General features: G+C 41.1%; 1 protein-coding gene across 3 annotated transcripts in view; it reads left to right on the forward strand.

Moving 5' to 3' along the window:
- clcn2c (chloride channel 2c) overlaps nt 1-21,757 on the forward strand; it is a 143,377-nt gene that overhangs the window by 100,145 nt on the left and 21,475 nt on the right. For all 3 annotated transcript variants that reach the window (XM_047594209.1, XM_047594208.1, XM_047594210.1), the window contains exons 13-18: nt 7,248-7,317; nt 8,055-8,165; nt 11,812-12,025; nt 17,010-17,143; nt 18,709-18,899; nt 20,044-20,155. In XM_047594209.1, the coding sequence (XP_047450165.1) occupies nt 7,248-7,317; nt 8,055-8,165; nt 11,812-12,025; nt 17,010-17,143; nt 18,709-18,899; nt 20,044-20,155 (832 nt within the window). The remainder of the gene's footprint in view (nt 1-7,247; nt 7,318-8,054; nt 8,166-11,811; nt 12,026-17,009; nt 17,144-18,708; nt 18,900-20,043; nt 20,156-21,757) is intronic.

The raw sequence follows: 21,757 nt of genomic DNA on the forward strand, positions 1-21,757 counted from the left end.
TTTCCTCACTGATTGAACATTACGGTGGAGCAGAAGCACCAGAAGTATGTTGCTGCCTTAATTGCGGTTTTCTCCTCCTTTTGGAAACTGTATCGTCTAAATTGCTAATTACTTTTGCTCCCTATGTTAAATTGCGTGGCACCATGCTGTGTGCTTTTTGGCTGTGTCATCCAGTTCTCTTTGAAAATCTCCTTTGTGCATTGTCAGTTACAATACAACCTTGAGCCTGATGCCCATGGGTCAGCAACTTGAAAGCTTATTTGTAGTCACTGCCGGAACATGGCTTACGGTAGCTTATGTCTACTAATGAGTGTTCTATCATCAAACACGACACACCATCGAAGACCAGATTAGATGGATTAATACAGATTAAAAGGGTAGCTAATACTACCAATACTACTAATTTAGACACTGTAATGGTTATCTTATAACGATGGTTACCAAATGGATGGATCTGTGAGTTAGGGCGTTCCTATAGACCCCTTCTTGGCCTACGTCACTATTACGTTAGCTGGAGGCAAAACAGAGGGAAGCTTGATGCAAACACCATCACTGTGAATCAGGAAAATGTCAACTTGCTGTATTTTTGGGGGCCAAAATTGAAAAAGCAAAAACACTAACTTTAAGTTTTATTGCATACCAGCCACTGCCAGTCGTAGACGACTTTGGTTGAACACGATTAAAAGTCTGGAGTGAGACAATCATCAACAACTCTCTGTTTGCAGGGCGCACTTTGACATCAGGTAAGTTTCAGCCTGGATAACGTTATGGGTTAGACTAAATTATGACTGAAATTAGGTTGTTAATCATTATTTGAATGATTTTTGATACATGCTAATTCTAATGCTAACCACGAGTTGCTGAAGTGGTCCCTCATAGTGGTTCCACTTCTTGTAATTTCATTCCTGCCAAAAAAATTAAAAAATTAAAAAAACAGCCTGTTGAAATATGCTAACCGCCATTTACAAGCTACGGTGTTTGAACTCTTTTGCCTCCAGCTAAGCCCCGCCCCTCAAAAAACACCACATTCTTTACAAACTGCAAAGGGGTCTATAATATGCCTCCAGATAAGCATCCATTCAACACCAACCCCTCTCCTATAGTTTTCACCTTGACTTTATCACATAATTAAATTTTGTATGTCTTTTTGGTATTGATTAAATCTCTCATACCTCTATGTGTACATGTGCTCAGGATCAGATTAAGTTTAAAAGCACTATGCAAAGATGGATAAATATATGAAACAATATAGTTTTTTGCTGTCTTCAAACAAATGATGGCACAAACACAAAGCATCAACACTAAAAGGACAATCTGTTCACAGTCACATGGGTTTGTCATCGCTATGTGCGAGGACCCACTCATTACACTTTGCACCGCTGCCGATTATGTTTCACATAATTTCACATAAAGCAAATTACAACAACACGATCATCACACAAGGCACGTCATTGCCAGATAGAACTTTAAAAAGGCGGCAGGATTTTTGTTCAGCAGCATTACTAATAATATCCACTAATGAAATCTGAGTTGCATATGTTAACATAATTTAATTACTTTTCTCTTCTAAAATAGTTTAGCCCTCAAGCAGCTCTATAGCTTATAAGTCTCATTAAAACAACTGTCAAAATGCACGCGGCTCATTAAGAATTTTTTAATTGGTTTTTAATGCGGCAGGTTTTTGTTTAAGAGTCTTTTTCCTTCTTTTGCTTGTATTTTTAACCTCAAAGGTTTAAACCAACAACCCAATCAAGTCCTACCTTGATTTTTTCTTCTGCTTCCTCTCACGCTTTATCAGAGTCCCGGTTACGTTTGAGGTCAGAGAACCTCATGAATTTTTGATGGCTGTGCATTACCCCTGTGAGATATACACACAGTAGATTACATCAGATTAGATTAGATGAAAAATGAATCGCTCCTCTAGGGTGAAGTGATTCAGTGCTGCTGCAAAGAATTAGATACAGCAACAAATAGGAAGGCATGCGTGGTAAAAGAGCAAATAAATGTAACAGAAATATGCTCAGAAATGCTGGCCTTTTGTCAGATTGGAATTGGGCATGAAAACTATCCACCTCATGTATCTACTGTAGACTTTAACTTGACAACCGTGTAAACGTTGTCAGCTACACAAACCTTCTGAGGTTCAGACTTTCAATTAATGAAAGTCTGAACTTTAATGATTAATTGTGATTGTATGTTTTATTTATTTATTTATTTATTTAATGAATGAATGAAAGAAGGTGGTCTTTAATGGGACTCAACACACATTGTGTGTTCACCTAAAGTAGCCTCCTACTTTTGTCTAAGATCCAATCACAGATCTCTCCATGCATCCTGGGTGTGTTCACACTGTACTAAACTGACCGCTTGTGACTGGACAACCCAGGACGTACAAACCTTTAGATGGATTGAGGTCAATGCAGTTTTTGGTTGATTATAGGCTTTTTCTTTTTGGACTCAAGTCTAACACATGAAGACATACAGTAATGAAACAGACATAAAACGGTTATGTAGGTCACTGTTATTTGTACATAAGCCACGTACAAGGAGCAGAGTCAAGGTCACGGTGACTCACTTTCCATCCGTGTTTTTATGACTCCAGTATAATGTAGCAGAAAGCTTTTTTGCTGATAAGGATGATATTGTAAATCGTCATGGAAGCTGTTATTGTTGGAGTAATAGCATGAAATGAATCTGGGTTTTACAAGACTCAAAGAAGGGCAAGAGCAAGAGCAAGGTAACCCCAAAAAAATATTTTCTATGTTGTTGTTTTTGTATGTTGTCAAAAAGTTGTCGGCTTATGCTCGATGAATATGTTGTAATTATTTGCTCTATAGCCAACACTTACCAACAAGCACAAAACGCAAGACGATCTGAGGTTTTTTATTATTTATTTTTTTTACTTTTAGTAATTTTAGTTTTAGTGATTTTAGTGCATTTTGCTGAATATAGATGAAAGACTTTCAGAGTGTTTCTACGATGTGAAATTACTACAGTTAACACATGTGGACATAACGTTGTAACCAGGACAGTTGTGTCTGTCTTTGTGGTGACCTCAGGCCAACCAATGGTGGACGCACCGGCAACTGTGAGGCATCAGGAGTGTAGTTGTCATGGTTACGTCTCCTGTCCTATGAGGACGGAGCCAGAACACACCGTCACACTCACCTGCATTCAAGTGTGTGTGAGTGTTATTATGAGCAAACGAGCAGCTGTCTCTGATTAGACTGTCCTCTACAGAGAGAATCCTGTTTACGTTTGAAAGTATTCCTTTTCCCTCTGCCGACATTAAAATGCCGTGAACATTAAGAGGGTTAAATCGTAATTGCATTTAGTTAATGGAGCTTTGTTATTAGGAAGTTGTCAGGAAACTGGAAACTTAAGCTGCCTCATTGTCTGATGTTGTGTTGACTCATCCATCCACCCCAGGCTCCTCACTGTTTAGTGTCACCTGACTTCCTGCCTTGCTTTAGGATCATAACAGTCTGATTAATGTTTAACCAGACCTTACTCATAGTATTATCCCATCATAAAGTTAAAATAGATTTAGGTATCGTTTCAAAAGCTCATAGTTAGGATGGCAGAAACTTCATTTTGATAGTGGACCAGAACTATTCTGTTTCTACAGATATAGGAATCCTCAGCATTGCTATTAGTATGATAGAAAAACTATTATGAAAGTACAATAAAATAAGAAAAACTATTATGAAAGTACAATAAAATACAGTCCATTATGCCAAACTATGCTAAGCTAAGCAGCTAAATATAATAATAAATGTATGGAGATCTTCATACTTATTTATTAGGAAGCTTACAGTACACATAAATTAGTTACCTGTTTGAAAATATCATTATTATTATTATTATTATTATTATTATTATTATTTTTTTTTTTTTTTAGCAGTTATGGTATATAACACATTTTGTTAAATTGTAATAATTCATTAGAATCCTTATAAAAACATTTCGTGACTGGATGATATAATTAGATTATTGATTCATGTCAGCGTTTGCTCAAGAGTCAATTGTTGAGTTTATCACTATAATACTGTAATGTCATTCCTAAAACAATGTAATTGTGTCTTGAGATGGTTTTTTTTGTTTGTTTGTTTTTTTATGATTTCTTGGAGTGAAGTGAACTGCACAACAGTTTTCTATTTTTCATGGTAAATTTACACCTGGCTTACATTGCAATGGCTTTGGAAATTGTGGAATTGTTACGGCATGTCCCACAGGTACACCAGGACACACACGCTTTGCCGGTGCACTCCTCAGAGTCCATGGCCTCTGCAATAAAGTTAAGCCTTTATTATGAGCTTCTAGAGCCTTTAAAACTTCCTGCTTCTTATTATTATTAGGTTTTACTGGCTGGGTGGGGGGAAAAAAAAAGAAAAAGATGAGAGGGAGAAATGAAGGTAGAAGACAAGACAAAGAAAATATTTTCATCGCCCTTTCATTTTCCCATGAGGCCTATTTTGTGTATTCAGCCGACTGTGTGTCTGGCCTTGTGTTCGGCTCTGATTCTCGCCACTGAGTCTGTGTTACGCCGCATGTGCGAACACCTACGCGCATATGTGTGGCTGCGCGAGGTGTGAAAGCAGCAGCATTGTAGGGTTACAGGAGGAGATCCATTACGTCACCATGGCAGCCGGCCTTAATTACAGCTAACTATAGACGGAGCAGAGGGAGCAGAGAGCAGAGGCAGAGAGACGAAGCAATGAGTGTAATTAAAAAGTCTATTTGAAACCGTGAGATTATTATGTCGGTGAGGTTTGTGTAATGGCTTGTACAATACTCTAATTCATGCATTTTATTTTGTGACCCCTCTGCTGAATAGAGGAGCTGCCCCCACGTAGGTAGGTGCATCATCTAAAATGATCTGCAGTGTTTATCGCAGAAAGAACAGCATGAGTGCTTGTGCGGTCATTTCACGAGTGGGCCGTTTGTGAGCACAACGCATGTGTGTGCAGGTGTTCAGTAGCAAAGTTGACCACTCGATTGCTTTTCCAGCGTGAGTCTATTTGGTTTCAGCTGAAGATAAATGTGATTATCGGTTGATGGTTTTCAACATTGTTCTCCAAAACTCAAGTTGACATTTTAAGTAAGTGCCTTACACAAGGCTTTTAAAGTTGTTTTACTTTATATTTTTACACTATAATTTAGAGAAATCCCTCATAATTTTTCCTCCTCTACATTTGTTCACAGTTCATTTTTTTTTTCAAACAAATATATGGTAACCTAAGAAATAAAATGTAATCCATCATTTGATTTAAGTGAAATTATTAGTTCTACAAACATTTTGAAGTGAAGTTGGAAAAAAGCATTTTGTGGTTGGAGCCCTTGTCACAGATGGCTATTAGCTGTTATTTTTAAGGAGTAATTCCAGTCTTTACTTCCCAGATGGCTTCTTTTAAATAACTTTATTTGTCATTTTATATTTATATTTCACATCAAGGATTAGAAAAATAAATAAAATATGTGTACTAGAGCTTAGATCCTCTCAGATTTATCTTCTCACCCTCTGATCTGGTGCAGCTGCTTGTTAGTGATTTAAAACTTTACAGTGCATCTGTCTGGTGACGATTCTATCATCTCTATAGGAAGTGGGCTTTTTGAATACAGGACTTTTGGTTTTGGTACGTATCACTTAGACTTAGATTTTCCGCAAGGTAAATTGCTTGGTCACAGTAGCTTCATTGCACATAAAAAACACAATAATGAAATACCAGTAAAAAGAAAGATACACAATATAATAAAGTAAGATTAAAATAAAATACAAGTAAAAATCTAGTAAAATAAAATAAAATAATCAAAAAAACTATAATAATAAGGTGAAAAAGTGTGTGAGTAACATGAATAATATGGAGTTATATGTATATACCCTACACTGAATCACTGAACTAAGATGCGAGTGGCTATTAAGAGAGCCAGGATCAGAACATCAATCATCCAAGATATGAAGATTGTAGTGATTAAAAACAGAAACACAGCAGCAGAGAAGTTTGTTTGTCTTTTTAGCTTAAAAATGACTTTCTTTTAGAATCTTCACCAATTAATTTACTCACTATTCAGTAGTCTACCAAGTGGTTTTCATGCTATGTGACACCAGACCCTGGTCCCACTTCCTTCTCCCTGTATACTCCATACACTCCATACCTAGGAAGTAGGTAAACTTAAGCGGAAACCAACCAACTCCTTGTGTGTACTTGCACTTCCTTGTGAACTGCTGCTCGCTGAAGGAAATCTTGTGTGTGGGTGATTTTTAGCATTGATTCAAAAGCTGAAACGCTCCCATGTGTCGATCACGAGCTGTTAATAAAAAAGCAATGGTAATCACGCTTATGCATATCACCATGTGAAGGTTTCCTCTCATCTGAAAGTAGAAAGGAGTTGAGACGGAGGTGTGTTGTGTTTATATTTTGTGGTAATATAGTAATATGGTATGATATGCAGCTTTAATTTGTCAGTGAGTCACATCAGAGGACCATAATCAACCAGAAGGCCGCTTCACAAAGTGATCCAAGTTACCTCTAGACCTCCACCAAATAAACTGAATTGCAGATTTAAAAACAATTAGTTACGCACTGACTTACTGTTGTCCACCTCCGATGTCAAGGATGTAAGGATGAATGATATATTCACTATAGACCTGATCAATACTATACTGGCTGTGCAGAGCTTCAATGGCATTTTAATGAGACGTACAATTTAATATGTGAGGAGAGACAAGAAAGCTCATGGCTGCTTTTAATGATTTTCATTTTAACACTGACCCAAGTCTCGGTGTATCTTCTTCTTTCCAAACATGCCAGCCTTTTAAAAGTCACATTGATGAAACCCTCCCGTTAATCTCAAGTACAACCACACACACACACGCGCGCACGAACACACACAAACGCCTGGCGATAATGCTCGCACATTGTCAGCATTGACATTTCCCTTTTTTCTTTGTCTTTGCTAATTAGCAGTCCCTTCCGCTCGTCTGGTGCAGCGTCGGCCAATCCGCGCAGCGCGCTCATTACCCCGGGTTTATTTCAGGGTCTTTGTCAAATGAAGAGTGAAAGTGACAGCTCAATCTAAGCTCAGCAATAAGCCTCGCATGGCCGCCTCCTCACTGCTGGTGGAGGATTGAACTTGGCTATCATCTATGGGCACAACGGATGGTACTCTGAAGCTAATTGAAATGCCACCCTGTTCTCTCTTTTTTATGTCTTTTCTGTCTCTATCTGCCTCTTTTTCTCTCTTAGTTCTGGATGTCTGCCCTGGCCACCACCATCCCAGTCCCCTGTGGAGCCTTCATGCCAGTGTTTGTCATCGGTAAGAGGCAATTGAAGTGCGTGTTTATGTGTGTGCATTATATGTTTGAAGAGTTGTCTGTGAGACAAAAGTGAAAATGTGTTCTGTAAACTACATTTACATAGTGTCAGGACAATGGGAAGAACAGGAAAAACAGTCTTTATTCAGAATCCCAATGTCTTACCCCAGTGTACGTATTTAGATTTAGTAGTTATCTTCAGGTGGGGAAACCATATAGCAATGGTGAGATTTCATCAGTTACAAATGTAATATAGCATTTTATAGTCACCAGTTAGTATCGTTACCAGTTAGTGGCAGGTTCTCACTCTAGAAATAGCCCTACCTTGACCTGATTCAATACTAATTAGTGAATACATCGACCAGTTAATGTAAACGTTAACATTACAATGAATCATGGGGCTTGGTATCTGAAAAGAGCAACAAGTCCTGTTTACATTTAGTAAAAGAAATAGTAAATGGTCTGCATTTACGTTCGCTTTCCTACCTGAGTGGTACTAAAAGTATGTTTGTAGAGCTTCCTACTCATACAGCAGAGCATTTGGTGGAGCTGCCAGGCAACATGCTTGGGAGTTATGTCACGTTTTTACCCAAGGACATTTCGGCAACGCGCCAACCCTGCAATTACCGGACAACCCTATCTACCACCTTAGCTGCAGCCGTCCTGGTGTGCACACCTTGAAAAAGTAATGCTTAAATATGTCTCTGTTCCTATTTGCGAGTGTTTATGTGCCTTTCAGGGGCAGCCTTTGGTCGTCTGGTTGGAGAAAGCATGGCAGCCTGGTTCCCAGATGGCATTAACACAGATGGTACCATCTACCCCATAGTGCCAGGAGGCTACGCCGTTGTGGGTAAGTTAAAGGCACATTGCTGGTCACCTGTCATTTCCTGCAATGAAATATCTGCCTCTCTCGCTAATCTTTGGTGTATTTTCTATTGTCCTCTTTTTGCTTTTATTTTGGGACTATTTGTGAATATTTTGGGACTTGCAGAGATTTTCTTATGTCTCACTCTCGTCTTTGGGTCATCGGCGCTTCCACTTTCAGTTTTATTGCCACCGCTCACAGAAAATGAAAGATAAATATTTCCTACAGCCCAGTGCCACAATTTACTTCTTCAACTTCAGACTTTACATGGACCCTGATTGAAGGAGACACAGGACATGATCAGACTTAAAACACTTTTACTTCCAAGAGCACCGAGCTGGTGTTAACAAAGAAAACGCCACAACTCACCACACAGTAAATATCATTCCATGGATCAAAATTCAATCGTACACTATCCGTGAATGTATCATTTTCTTTTTTTTTAGTTTAGTTTAGTTTTTAGTTTCACTTTGCAACTTTGCCCGTTCCTCTCCGTTTAAAATTCATGTTCATATTTCCATTTGCATACACCTATTACATTTTTATCTCAAACACAACGAAGAGTAAAACCCTCACAGCGTTCTCCTGAAAGTCTTAAAACAGATTTTTAACAGTGGAGCAACAGCAGGAAATTGGAGATTACATTTGTATTAGCTCCATACCCAAAACTGTGTTGTAGATTTTCTGTTGAGAAGTTCTGTTGAGTTGTAGACATAAATTGGAGGTGTGAGACGGTGTGTTCGTTAATAGCATGGGTAATGCTCCCGTGCCACGTGCAGTACTCCAGCCCCTGCTCGCGCCCCACAATTGAAGACATGCAACCAACAGGAAAGGTGTGAAAATGATGCACAGTCCAACAAACAAGTAAACGTGTGATTTTCCAGCACACCAATTGCGATGCGCTGGTGTGGAAATAAAATCAGAAACGCAGCGTTGGCCAAGCGCTCTGCCACGACAAGTAGAAGAGGACTCGTGGCGTTCTCGCTGGCTGTCGCAAAAAATTAGAGAAATAATTGGAGAGCAGAACTGACAGGTGTCCAGTCACATGCTCTGCTTGACGGCGATGCTGCTCCAGACTCAAACCTCAGACACAGACGGTGATCCTTTACCAGACGCATCGGCCACTCACCAACTGTGATGCATTTATATGCACCGCTCATGTAAAGCCCTTTTTTTTTTTTTTTTCGGTTCTTAAACATAATATTAACATAAAAAATGTGTTATGTTTTATCTTTTCAATGAGAAAAGAAAACTTTAGAAAAAAACAACTAATAATAAGAAAAATTTGTAAATCATCTGTATGAGTCTTGTCACTTTCTGTTGGCTCCAGGAAACTAATGTGGTGCCATGAATTAATATCAGTCGACGTGTCCGGACCTTTTTCTTGGCCTGACTCTAAAGAGATGATTCAGAGGTTGTTCAATGACAGATAATAACATAATAGTAATGATTTGATGTAGTTGGACGTAACTGTTCAGCGGCTTATTTTTTTTAATAAGTGATCTTACATAGGGTACAATTATACATACACCTCCCCCCTGAAGTTTTGCGTCCAATGAGATGCAGTGTTGCCATAGTGTTACTTGTTGACAGCCGGGCTGATTACGCCACTGTTGCACGCTGGCGGCGGCTGTTTTTCTGGGGCTGCTGCTGCTGATGTTGTTGTTGTGACTGATGACTCAGCCGTTTACAGGCCTGACTCTCTGATGAGCCTCTTTCATCTCACGGTGAAGCTCCGCTTAAAGGACCGAATGGCAGGATTGGCCGAGGGAGCAGTAGCATTTATCTGAGGCGGATAGGCGGACATACATGGGCTTAATTAAGTTACGAGGAAGAACAACGAAACCTGCCTTTGTATGCTCTCTTCCCGCGCCATCTGTTTCTCTCTGCCGTCCTCTCTCTTCTCTCTTCATTTTAATGCTTTTATTCTCCACTTGTTTTTGGGTTTTTTTTGTTTTTTTTCCAGCGTTCATCTCATTCTTGGCTTGGGCTCATCCATTTTCTCTGTTAGTGTGAAGGCTCACTTGGCCCCATGCTGCGCTGTCTGCTTTGATGCAGCTTTTATATTGCACTTTTCACAACATTTTATTGGGAGAAAAAAAGATTTGGAAATATTGAGGTTCCCTTTTGTATTGGATTAGTTGAAGAAGTCAGTTTTTGCCTTGAGGGCATATGAGGGGAGACGGTGAGAAGAAGAATGTTGATTTGGTTTGCAGGGCTGTGAGTGTAAGAAGGAGAGAGTAGTAGGTCCGGTGAGGGAAACTGATAACAGCGTGGCTACTGTGAATCCTCAGTAAATGGCTTTCCGATGCTGAAGTTTCGTTTCATGGATAAGATCGATAATGCTGTATACAATATGCATTATTGTGTATAGGATCTGAACCGTGTCACCATGCCAGCAGTCCCTGACCCTTGGCTAACTCAACACTGCTTAGAGCTGAGGCTGCAAACTGTGAGGCCATCTAACAAAATTACTTTCTGGCAATAAGGCAATAAGCTTGTTATTGTAACATGGAGGGAAAACACCCACTAGAAATGGGGTAATTGGCTAACCACCAAGAAATGAAATACCAGTGGACTCTTCCCTTCACCATATAGTAATAAAGCCGTTATCGCTGGTTGTAGCACAACATCAAGAAAGACGCTGTCCTCAGACACTGCTGTATTGGAAGTGTTTTTAAAAACACTTGACAGGTGAACTGTGTTGTACACTGCATCTGCTCAATGTTTGGTTTCCTCCAATGTATCTATGGGACTTTTTACGCAACTTTCTCTGACACGGTGGACAGTCGAGATGAAGGTTTCAGGATTGCATAATGTCTACCACAATGGTACAAAGGCCAGGTAGGTCCTTCAGAGTGCAGTGAGCTCTCCTGAGGTGCTGTTTTTGACTATGTGGTGTCATCAGCCGTCTTCTATATAGTGGTCTGCTGGAGCAGCAGCATCTCACTGACCGGAAAGACTGGTGAGGAAGGCCAGCTCTGTTCTGGGCTGGAGGTAGCAGGTGATCGTAAGATGAGAGCTGCCATGGAAAACCAGTCCCACCCCTCTATGAAGCGTGCTCAGCAGCCATGCTGGGTGAAGCAGGTCCGCAGGTCACTCCTTCTCTGCCGCTGAGAGGCTGTAGAACCAGGCCTGCTCCCAGTAGACCTACTACTGTGGGCAGTGTCCTTTGGGCTGTGTGCTGCTGCAACCCTGCAAATTTAAATAAAGGATTAGCTCATCTTATTTTAATATGTTTTAGCTCTCCTTTTACATGAATTTTTGAGAGACATACCTTTGATTAAGAAAAAGGAAATATTTATCTACTTAGGAACTGACTGTGGAATATACCGGAACCCTGGCTCCTCTGGTGGAAAGTTACATTTGGAAACATCACTTACTAATCAGTGTATTGAGTTGCTGGAACTCAACAGTCACCTTTATTATATGCTAAAGGCAGCAAGAATATTATTTCTACCCATTTGAAATCATGTTGGTATTGAGCTGCCTGTCCTTTTGATTGATGATGTTCTTCAATCCCTTCCGCTGACCCCTTTGCATTACCCGAGGCCCCACCTTGAACACTCATCTGAACATTTGCTTCTCTGTTCTTTTGCTCACCCGGACTGTCCTCTCCCCCACCCGAAAGGTGCCGCAGCCTTGTCCGGAGCGGTCACCCACACGGTTTCCACCGCGGTCATCGTGTTTGAGCTGACTGGCCAGATCTCACACATCCTGCCAGTGATGATAGCAGTGATCCTGGCTAATGCCGTGGCTCAGTCCCTGCAGCCCTCCCTCTACGACTCCATCATCAGGATCAAGAAGCTGCCGTACCTTCCCGAGCTGGGCTGGGGACACCATGAGTAAGTACAGCACAAGCACACTGTGACCTTCACATGTTGCATTATGTTACATACATTTGAGGAGCAAATGATGGGAAATATTAAATATTCTTTTGAAATGACAACTCAAACAAATATATTTAAGAATTGATATTGGAAGACACATTTTAGAGAGAAGAGAGCAGAGAAGATATCCAAATTCCACTACTGTGTCTGTTGTTGCTTAGAGGCATACATCACATAATTCATTGTGCTGATTGTATCTCCGTATCAGTTGAAACACTTCCTATAATGAAATCCAGACTCATGTAAACCAACACAGCAGGCTATTAAAGAATACACAAATGACACATCATGCCGAGGAAAATGTAAGATTACCAAATTTTGCTTCAACTTTATGACTGAAACCTTGAAAGATTAGTGATCAAAAGCTATTATTTGTTGCATTATTCCCCAAAACATATTTAAAGAGACCAGGGGAGTCATTCAGGGACGCTTGACTGCTAAAACATTTTTAAACTTTTGCAAATTGCACACCTTCTTTGATTGAAATTCGCTTTCCTAAGACAAATGTGGGTGGAGGCTCATTAATAATTTATACAAACGATGCAATACTGAACGGGTTTACTACTACAGCTGCTTGGTGTCCTCGGAGCTCTTCGAATCCATACACAAGCACTTTCCATTCAATTATTTGGAGCCGATTATTGTTGTGGATGTCGGCAAATAATTAGGTGTAGATAATAGTGTGGATGCATAACACTCAAATTGGGAGCAATGAGGAAAAATTTTATTTCCTCCTCCATCTGTTCGTCGTTTTCTACCCCTTGAAGAGTTTCATCCATGTCTGCCACTGGAGTGCTTCACTTTCTATGTGAGAGCCTCGTTTGACCCTCGCTGCCCACCTCTTCTTATCTGTCCCTCTCTCTGCTGTTCTCTTCTCATCTGTCTCTTCCTATTATCTACTCCGACCTCAAGGCCTGTCCATCACGTCCCCACTCTCCTCTCCGTGTATGTGTGGGTGGTGGAGAAAGAATCTGTACAGTATGTGATGTGAGCAGCGTTTTCAGTGAGCTCTTGCATAAACATATTAATACTCCATCCTCAGCCAACAGGGCACATGGCTTTTCTGGCGTCCATTTTTCTTCAGCCATTTTGTTTTAAACCCACTGGTTCCTATAAAGATGTGATCAAAAACGGAACAGTAAACGTTTGAGCCCCACTTATACATTGGTGCTGGTCTGTGCAGCCTTTTTTTGCCAACTAGTTGGAGCTATTATTGTTTTATTTGTGGCTCTGTGACCATTGTTCGCCCTTGCGAGTTCCTGACACCTGATTCTATCTTCAAAAATCAGCCCAACGAGCGTCACGTTAATAAAAATGTACGCCGCCCACTGTCCTCAAGTAGCATATTTCCTGTAACTGCTTTTTTTTTTTGGACAGTGATAGATTGTTGGCAACTTCTCAGGTGCAGTCTGTGCTGGCAACAGCTATGGCCAGACGCATTATGTTTCTGGAGCTTGTCCTTCCATTCATCCCATTCTCAGGAACTTCTCAAGATGATCTCATTACGTCTGGCGCAGACGTCCGCTTGGAATCAAAGGTGAACTGATGAGAATTTGATAGTCAACAGTCACTGTGACCTCCTGGAGCAAATTCTTTCGCCATCGCTCAAGAATTCATGTGCTAATTATGGCCGAAACAAATCTCCCATAACATGTACAGGAAAATGGAATCACGCGGATTTAAAATGCGAGAAGACTGGTCGGCAGAGTCACACAACTACAAGGGAGTAATTTAGTCTTACCAGACCACTACAAATAAGTAAATCAATGCAGGTCTCTATTCAGATTCGGGTTCATAAAACGTTATTTGTCCACATGATGGCCCAAAACCTCAAAAGTAGTTTAGAGACAGAACTAGAGATGAAGGGATCATCAGCATAGATGATAGAAAAAGTCTCAGAAAGCTATGTGTGCGTTTCTGTTTTTCTCTTTCACTCTGTCATTTTCTGTCACCAAACCTGTGTTTGCGTGTGTGCTGCATACATGAGCAGTAGAGGAAATGGCCATGGTGGGGTGGGGGTGGGGGGGACACTGTAGGTAGCGTGGTCCCCTCCAAGCTCAAACTGGAAATGATCCATCTCACGCCCACACACACACCCACACACATGCAGGAACACTTGTGTAATGCCCGCTGTGCATTACATGCATATGATGACATGTACACCGTCCACCCACACAGACATGGTGAGAATTGGATTTCTTATCATCTGTTTCTGTGCATCCTTTACAGACAGATCAAATATGTGTTTCCGCCGCAGACATGATCTTTTTCTGTAATGATACCGGCAGCGCATGTGGAATCTTTCCCACGTCTTCTCTCCCTCTTTTATTTGGACCAGTCTCTTGTCTTTTTTGAGGGATTTGTCTTCAGCATTCAGCAAGTGGCATTTAAAATGATGTGTGGGAACGGTTACATAACGTCACTCTCTGCACATGCCTTTGTGCAAAGTCATTAGTCTGTCACTTTGTGTTTCTTAGCATTGCATAATGGCCAATTACAGTTTGTTTTAATAGTCTGCGGTCCTCTGTTCCTCGTTTGACAAGAAGCCAAGCCACAGAAGATGATCAGATTTTCTCTGGATCATTACAACCATCCATTTATTGGCTTCCACACCTTCACACCCCACCCCCACTCATACAGACAGACTTCACAGCCAAAGCCTCTCCACACTACTCTGGACTATATGGATGATCTATGTACCCTGGATTTATCACCCAATAAGTCTGTTTATCTTGGCTTAAATCTATACGCTGGTTCTCATTGCAAGATAACTCAAACCGATCAGATGTATTGCCCAGACTTTGCAGGGGGAGGAAGGTTCAATTAAGAGGAAACCAATCAGATTTCATCAACTGCCTTTGATATCTCGAGGGAAATTAGACTTGGCAGCGGTTGAGGCCAGTTCAGAGGTACGCATCACATTATTCTCTCAGATCCACTAGCAAATTAAAAGAGGCTGCCAACGCACCAGAAGAGGAAGCTTTCTTTTCGGGGAATGTTTTCCCTCTTCACTCATATGTTTTTCCACGTCCAGTCAAAGATTAATGGAAGCTACCATGATGCTGTTTGATTAGTTGATGGTAATAGTAGGCATCTGGTAGAAGAAGAAGAAGAAGAAGAAGAAGAGGAAAATATTCAGTACTGCTCAAGATGTTATTTAATTTTGGGTTTTTTAAACTTTATAAGAAAACTGATCACCTACAACACTGGCTCCAAATACTGGAGTCTGTTCAGCAAGTTATCCTCTGTTTGACTGGTTCATCCACAATACAAAAAAGCTTTATTTTCTGCTGACTCAGTTTATGTAGCCCTATAGATGCTTAATATTTTGTTTGCTGAGCTTGTGGCATGCATCACTTAGGTTCTTTAGCACAATTTTATTTATTGTGGTACCATCATTGACAATTTAAATTTGAAATCTTCAACAGCAAGATCTCATTCCAGGAGCTGGGACCCTGTTCCTCACTTAAATCCACTTACCTGAGCTGCAAAGACTTTTCATTAGGACCATTTCTTCTGTCAAAAGCAAGAAAAATGAAACTGAGTGCCGGTAATGACCTTTCACAACGCTGTAAGAACAACCAGCCAGACAATCTCCATCGCCTTTGTGTACAGGCTGAGGCGAATATTTTGAATCCTAGACAAATAAACCAAAGCACTGTCTGCGTGGCTAGATACCCAGCCAAGCATCTCATTGAATTACGTTGCTACTGGACAATTTTGAGCTATGACTCATGTCCAGTGATCATGAAGGAAATTGTGTGCCCTTTACATACTAAGGCGGAAGTAAAGATGCCGGCACTCTTCAAAGACTGTGTTTGGCTGTTCATAGTGGTATCTATAACCCTTTGGCACCACAAAGGACTGAGCTGTTTATAACAATATCCCCATTTATACAGTGATCACACCTGGTTCCATCTGTGGCAGCAGGTTTTTCACCCAGACTTGCTGCCATTTGGAACGGATATAGAACGCCTTAACCTTCAGACAATACTATATAAAGAAGATAACACTGAAAATAAATGTTGAACCAGTAAACTTGTATCCCAGAACTTAGAAGGTGGAGCTTTGGGTAGTTAGTTTGCTATTGCAAAATTTGAAAACCACATTGGTGGTTGCTGTTGTACAAAGTACTCACTGGCTTTGGATCTTAGAGAAATATGGTCCCATTGATCAGCTGAGTTCTTGCAAATTCACTGTTCTTTTCTGATGATATGATTAATATCCCAGTAAGGGTCAACTGACCCTTTAATGGAATTAATAGACAGTATGTTGATTTGATGTAGCACTTCAGGAGGAACTTTATATATGCCACTCACTTTGCTAAGAGGGATCCTAGACTAATTTTGTGCATTATATGTATTGAAGTGGAGCTCCAGGAAGCTGGTCATCAATTTAACTTTGTATTTCAAGAGAGGTCAGTGTATTGACTTGTCACCACAAGAAGAAGCGGAGGCTTGGCCGGAGTCTGCATCCTGGCACGGCTACAGGCCTTGGCAGCGGAAACCATTGAGCGACTGCTGTCGTGTTCGCAGGTTTTGCCAAGATCAAGCAGGAAGAGAAATCTGAGTGTTTATGACTGGTGTACCGGGGCGCACAATTCTGCTGAGGCAAGATCTGCTCACACAATGTCACCCCCTCCGCCCCCCTCCACCGTACACATGGCCACAGCCTCAACATCCGGGTGACGTGTCTCCAGGGCAACGTGTTACTGGACTGACCTGTCAGCTGAAACAAGGATGTGCTGTCAGAGTGTGACGGGGAGCGGTTATATATCACTGACATTTTTATGAAAACTTCACTGGCCATGCCTTAGTGGACTCTTCATCGGAAATAAATAAATATAACCTCAGTTATTATTACAGCTTATGCTGCTACAATCATCCGTTTGGGACCATTCAATGTATTTATATTTGTCTTTTTTGTTTTCTCATATCAGGAAGTATAATATTCGTGTGGAGGACATTATGGTGCGAGATGTCCGGTACATCACACTCAACTGCTGCTACAGAGACCTTCATAACGTCCTGCTGACAGGGCACCTAAAGACTCTGGCACTGGTGGAATCAGCTGGTGAGACACAAATACACAAACGCACGTTGTACAGTTGTGATTAAATATTTTAATATTCATATGAAGCGGCAACTTGGTACGGTTGCTGAAAATGAGCCTGAGCCTGATATATGATACACACACTGACTTAATCATTAAAGCTGCATAACAAACTACACATTACTGTATTGATCTGTCTGCACAATTATAAACAGGGTTTCACCTCAAATCAAAACTGTATATTCCACCCAATCCAGTTATAAACTGAAGCAGTACACATGTGCACAACAACGTAGTTTACATATCAAAATCCATTACCTGTCTGTTCTTGAGTTTTCACGTGATCGGATTCATCAGATTCAGGTCAGAGTTCGGCAGTCAAAGAAGTGTTCCTTTGTTTTGAACCATTTTACAACTCCTCTTTGGTTTCATTGTAGAAGTTATTGACCTTGAAAACAGCCTCTCGTATAAAGACTGGATGAGATGCAAACAGATGCTAAATCTGTCATAACCGTAGAGGCACAGAAACGAAGGAGAGAGGCTGAAGGGAAATAAGTTTCTGATGAATTACTGAGTTGAACACCACACACACTATTCACACGCCCACAGACATCTGTTGCTCGCGAGCTAACAGCTCATGTGCATGGGCAGTAAATTTCAGTTCTGGGCCAATTAACAGTTTGTAAAAATGGTCCAGTAATCACATTTTATGATAAAGCTGCGCTGTTTTGTTCTTACATATTACCAGAGCCTCTCAAATAACAACTCTCTACCTCCTGCAGTGTATCTTAACTCGCCGTATTGGTTTTTCTAATTACTCATCTACAAAAACTGAATAAAACAAGTGCAGCTTCCAGGATATATTTAAAGGTAATCACTATTTGACTAAGCACCCACCAGTGTGAAAACAATGAGAAGGAACAATATAGAAAAACATATTTTTACAGTAGTTAATCTTGTGTGGAGGCAGTGTGCCAATCATGGTGTCTGAACTGTCATTGATGTCATTGTTCAATGTTGCTGATGCGGTCGGACGGAGCCTCCCTTCCACGTGCTACCAAAAGCTAACTCCAGCGACCTTGGTGATGTGCTCATTAGAGTGGTTGATTGATTGACAAACCTGCCCGGGTACAGCTTGCTGATGGCGCTGGCCACCGCACTGAAGTGTAAATTTGGTATTCCAAAGCTGTTTCAATTATGCAATCATGCAGGAACAATTAGCCGCGGCATTTAACCAAACACATAATCAGCACGTACTGTCACAAAGGCAATTACTTAAAGCAAGCAAGCTGCCACCCACACGCACACACACCCCTTAGTTAATACATATTCACTGCATCCTGGCCTCTTGTTATATAACTCAGCTGAGCTCTCTGCAGTGCCGCGTGTGTTTGGAATCTCCTGCAGTCTGCTCACTCTTTCTTACTAACCAAAAAAAAAAAAAAAAAAATTCTTGTAATTGTTCCCACCTCTCGCTTTTTCCTTCTTTCACCTGCTCAATACTGCCCTCCACCCATTACACTTTCGTCTTGTTTCCCCCTTTTCTTTTCTCCTCACCTCTCTCCTCTTTGTGTCTCCCTTCCCAGAGTCAATGATTCTGTTGGGCTCCATCGAGCGTGCCCAGCTCCAGTCGCTGCTCTCTCAGCAGCTCGGTCGCTCCAGACGGATGGAGTACATCAGGGAACGAGCTGACGCAGAGAAAAAGCGCCTGTCTGTCGTGTCGAGCCTAGGCAGCGAGGACGGCAGCCAACGGGCCAGTCAGGAAGTCCGCTTCCAGGTGAGAGGCCCCTGCAGATGAAGCAAGGGAGTGACGCAACATTTGGAAACACACTGGACATCATCTGACTAAAACTGGGCAGAGAGCTTTGAGGCAGATGTCTTAATTGGTCCTAGGTCTTCTCCTGCAGTGCTCAAGCTCTTGTTTCCTTTCTTTTTCATTACAATGTGACTGAATAGGACACCTTCAGGCATAGGAGATTCACTTCACTTCTCCGCCTCCTTATTACTCTTTCTTGTAGACTGAACAAAGAGTTTAAAGGCTATACTTGTATTAAATTCCAAAATTCACTAGATCCCAAACTGTTAAAATATCTGTGGGATGATCTACAGAGGCCCCTCCCCTCAACCCAAAGGACACCATTAACAAAATTAGACACCACAGGACGCCCTCAGAAGACAACGTTCATTCTCTGATGAGTCACAACCGTTTGGAGGCACAATATTAGGCAGGTGGTCATAATGTTATGGCTGCTTGGTGTATATTTATACCAGCATTAACAACCCTTTTCCTTAAAGCAATTTCCCAGTTTCATTTTTTCTTGTAAGACTAGAACTTAACTCTCTTGAATGCCATATTTTAAGCAAATAATTTACTTACTAAGGAATGTGTAGAACAAAATACACTCGGCACAGGGAAACAAGCACACTTCTGCAACTAACGCGATATTACAACACAATCGTCAAAGAATCTAAAAGCTAATGCCCATAATATGAATGGATTTGTAAAAGGGCAAACTTACAGATTTGATCTGTGATACTGTACTACTACTGTAGATGCAGCTATAATTATGTCCCACGTCAGAAAGTCATTAAAGTAACTGAGAAAAATGGGTCATTGAAATGGCAGCGTGTGAAAGTCACCAAAGTCATGAAAGTTTGCATGGAGGCCAACACACACGAGCCCCTCTCATGGCGCTCGATCCCCGCTGCTTTCTTTTCTTTTTTTCTGAACTTTTCTTTGAATTTCTTCTCTTCCATCTTTTTGATTTGTCTCTATCTCACCACTCCGCTGAGCTACATCCATTTGTCTAATGAGTCTGCGGGACGAGCAAGAGACGAGTTGATCTCTTAAGCGGGATTGGGATTTTTGAGTGCCGTTTGTAATCTTTGCGTTGCGTGTGTGTCTTTTGGTGTGTGTGCAGATCTCTACTGAGGAGTCGTCCTTCAGTCCAACTCGTCCAGCATCTCAGAAGCCCCTGAAACCTGCCCTGAAAAGATCCTCGGTGGTGGAGCGACCCACTGACCTTCCCACCAGTAAGAAACACACTTGCCCACATAGAGACACTCAGATAGCAGCGTTTCAAATAGATGAGGCAATCAAAAGGAAAAGGAATAGGATATTGAATAGATCCGTAAGGAGTGTGGGTAATGGTCTCTCTGAACTCACATAGCACTGATAGCATTTCTCTATTAGTCTCTCTGCTCCTTAGAAGATGAAAGCTATTTTAGGAGTCATTGACTGCAACTATCTTAATTGAAACACACCCTCAAAAACCCTCACTGTTTGCCTAATTCTCCTCTGGCTGAACACGCAACACCTTTTTTTCATCTCGTTGAATTATGTCATGGCCATAATTCAGTAATAAATAATAATATAACTATAATAACTGCGTACAGGACTTGGAGCCGACAGTTTTTTGAGGATGTACTTGGACACACATGGTTTGAGCTAATTGCTTCATGCCATTATGTTAATACCGTCACACTGACAATAATAACATGTTGTTGTTGGCATATTTCTCTTCCTAGAAAACTGACATCTCATGCTAATGTCTGTGAGGAAGGTCAGTTGTTTCACAGATATTTGGTGATAAAAAGTACTAAACGAATTAACTATTTTCCCAGAGGATGGAATTACAATTCACATGCCGAGCAGCGCCAGAATATCTGTTCTCAACTTAATGGAAACCCGTCAATTTGATATTTCAAATGTCAGCGTCATGGTAGCAGCAGGGCTTCCAGAGTCAGCAAGCTTCACTCTCATGGAAACACACATTTCTGTACAACTCATCCCCAAAGCAGATGGAGTAGATTTAAGTTTGTAGGTTTGATTTTGACATTGATGAAAGTTCTCCAAGGCAGCACTACTGAAAGTTTTTTTGCATTTGCAAACATTATTTCATGTAATAGGTCTGGAGTTTGCATGTTCTCCCTGTGCCTGGGTTTCGTCCGGGCACTCCGGTTTCCTCCCACCCTCTTTAGGTATGCTTGTTAGTTTTGATTGGTGATTCTAAATTGACCCAAGTTGTGAATGCGATATACTGGCTTGTCCAGGGTGTACCCCACTCCAGCAACTCCCGTGACCCTAGTGAGGATAAGCGGTAGTAGAAGATGAGATGAGATGATTTTGTGTCATGTAGAGCTGGTCAATCAACTGAATAAGAATTTAATGCGTTCTACAATGTTATAGGTTAAAGAAAGACAAGGAGGCAACTTCGAAGAATACCCTGGGGGTATAAATTTAGTAACATTTGAACCTTTGAACAAGCAGATTAGTGTCCACTGGTTGTTATTCAGATCATCATCACACTGACATTTGTCACAGTGATGAATCTCAAGACTAAAGCCCCTTTCACACTGCACAAAAAACCTGTGTTGACCCGCGTTCTGATTTTCTTAATGGACGGCCTGTCAGACTGTGTCATTGTAGAAGCTCCAGGGCTGCGAGCAGCTCAAACCAGAGCAAAGTTTTTTTCTACTCCCATAAGTACAGTCTTCCTGTTGGTTTCCCCAAGTCCGATCTCTGAAGAACAGAGATTCTTGTCCATTTTATCAAACAAACAAATCAAATGTGTTGTTACATGATTATTAATGGAGGCACATAGGCGAATTACCCCTCTGGTTCGTGGTATCTAG

The sequence above is a fragment of the Mugil cephalus genome, chromosome 9 (genome assembly GCF_022458985.1).
Source record: "Mugil cephalus isolate CIBA_MC_2020 chromosome 9, CIBA_Mcephalus_1.1, whole genome shotgun sequence".
NCBI classification, from domain to species: domain Eukaryota; kingdom Metazoa; phylum Chordata; class Actinopteri; order Mugiliformes; family Mugilidae; genus Mugil; species Mugil cephalus.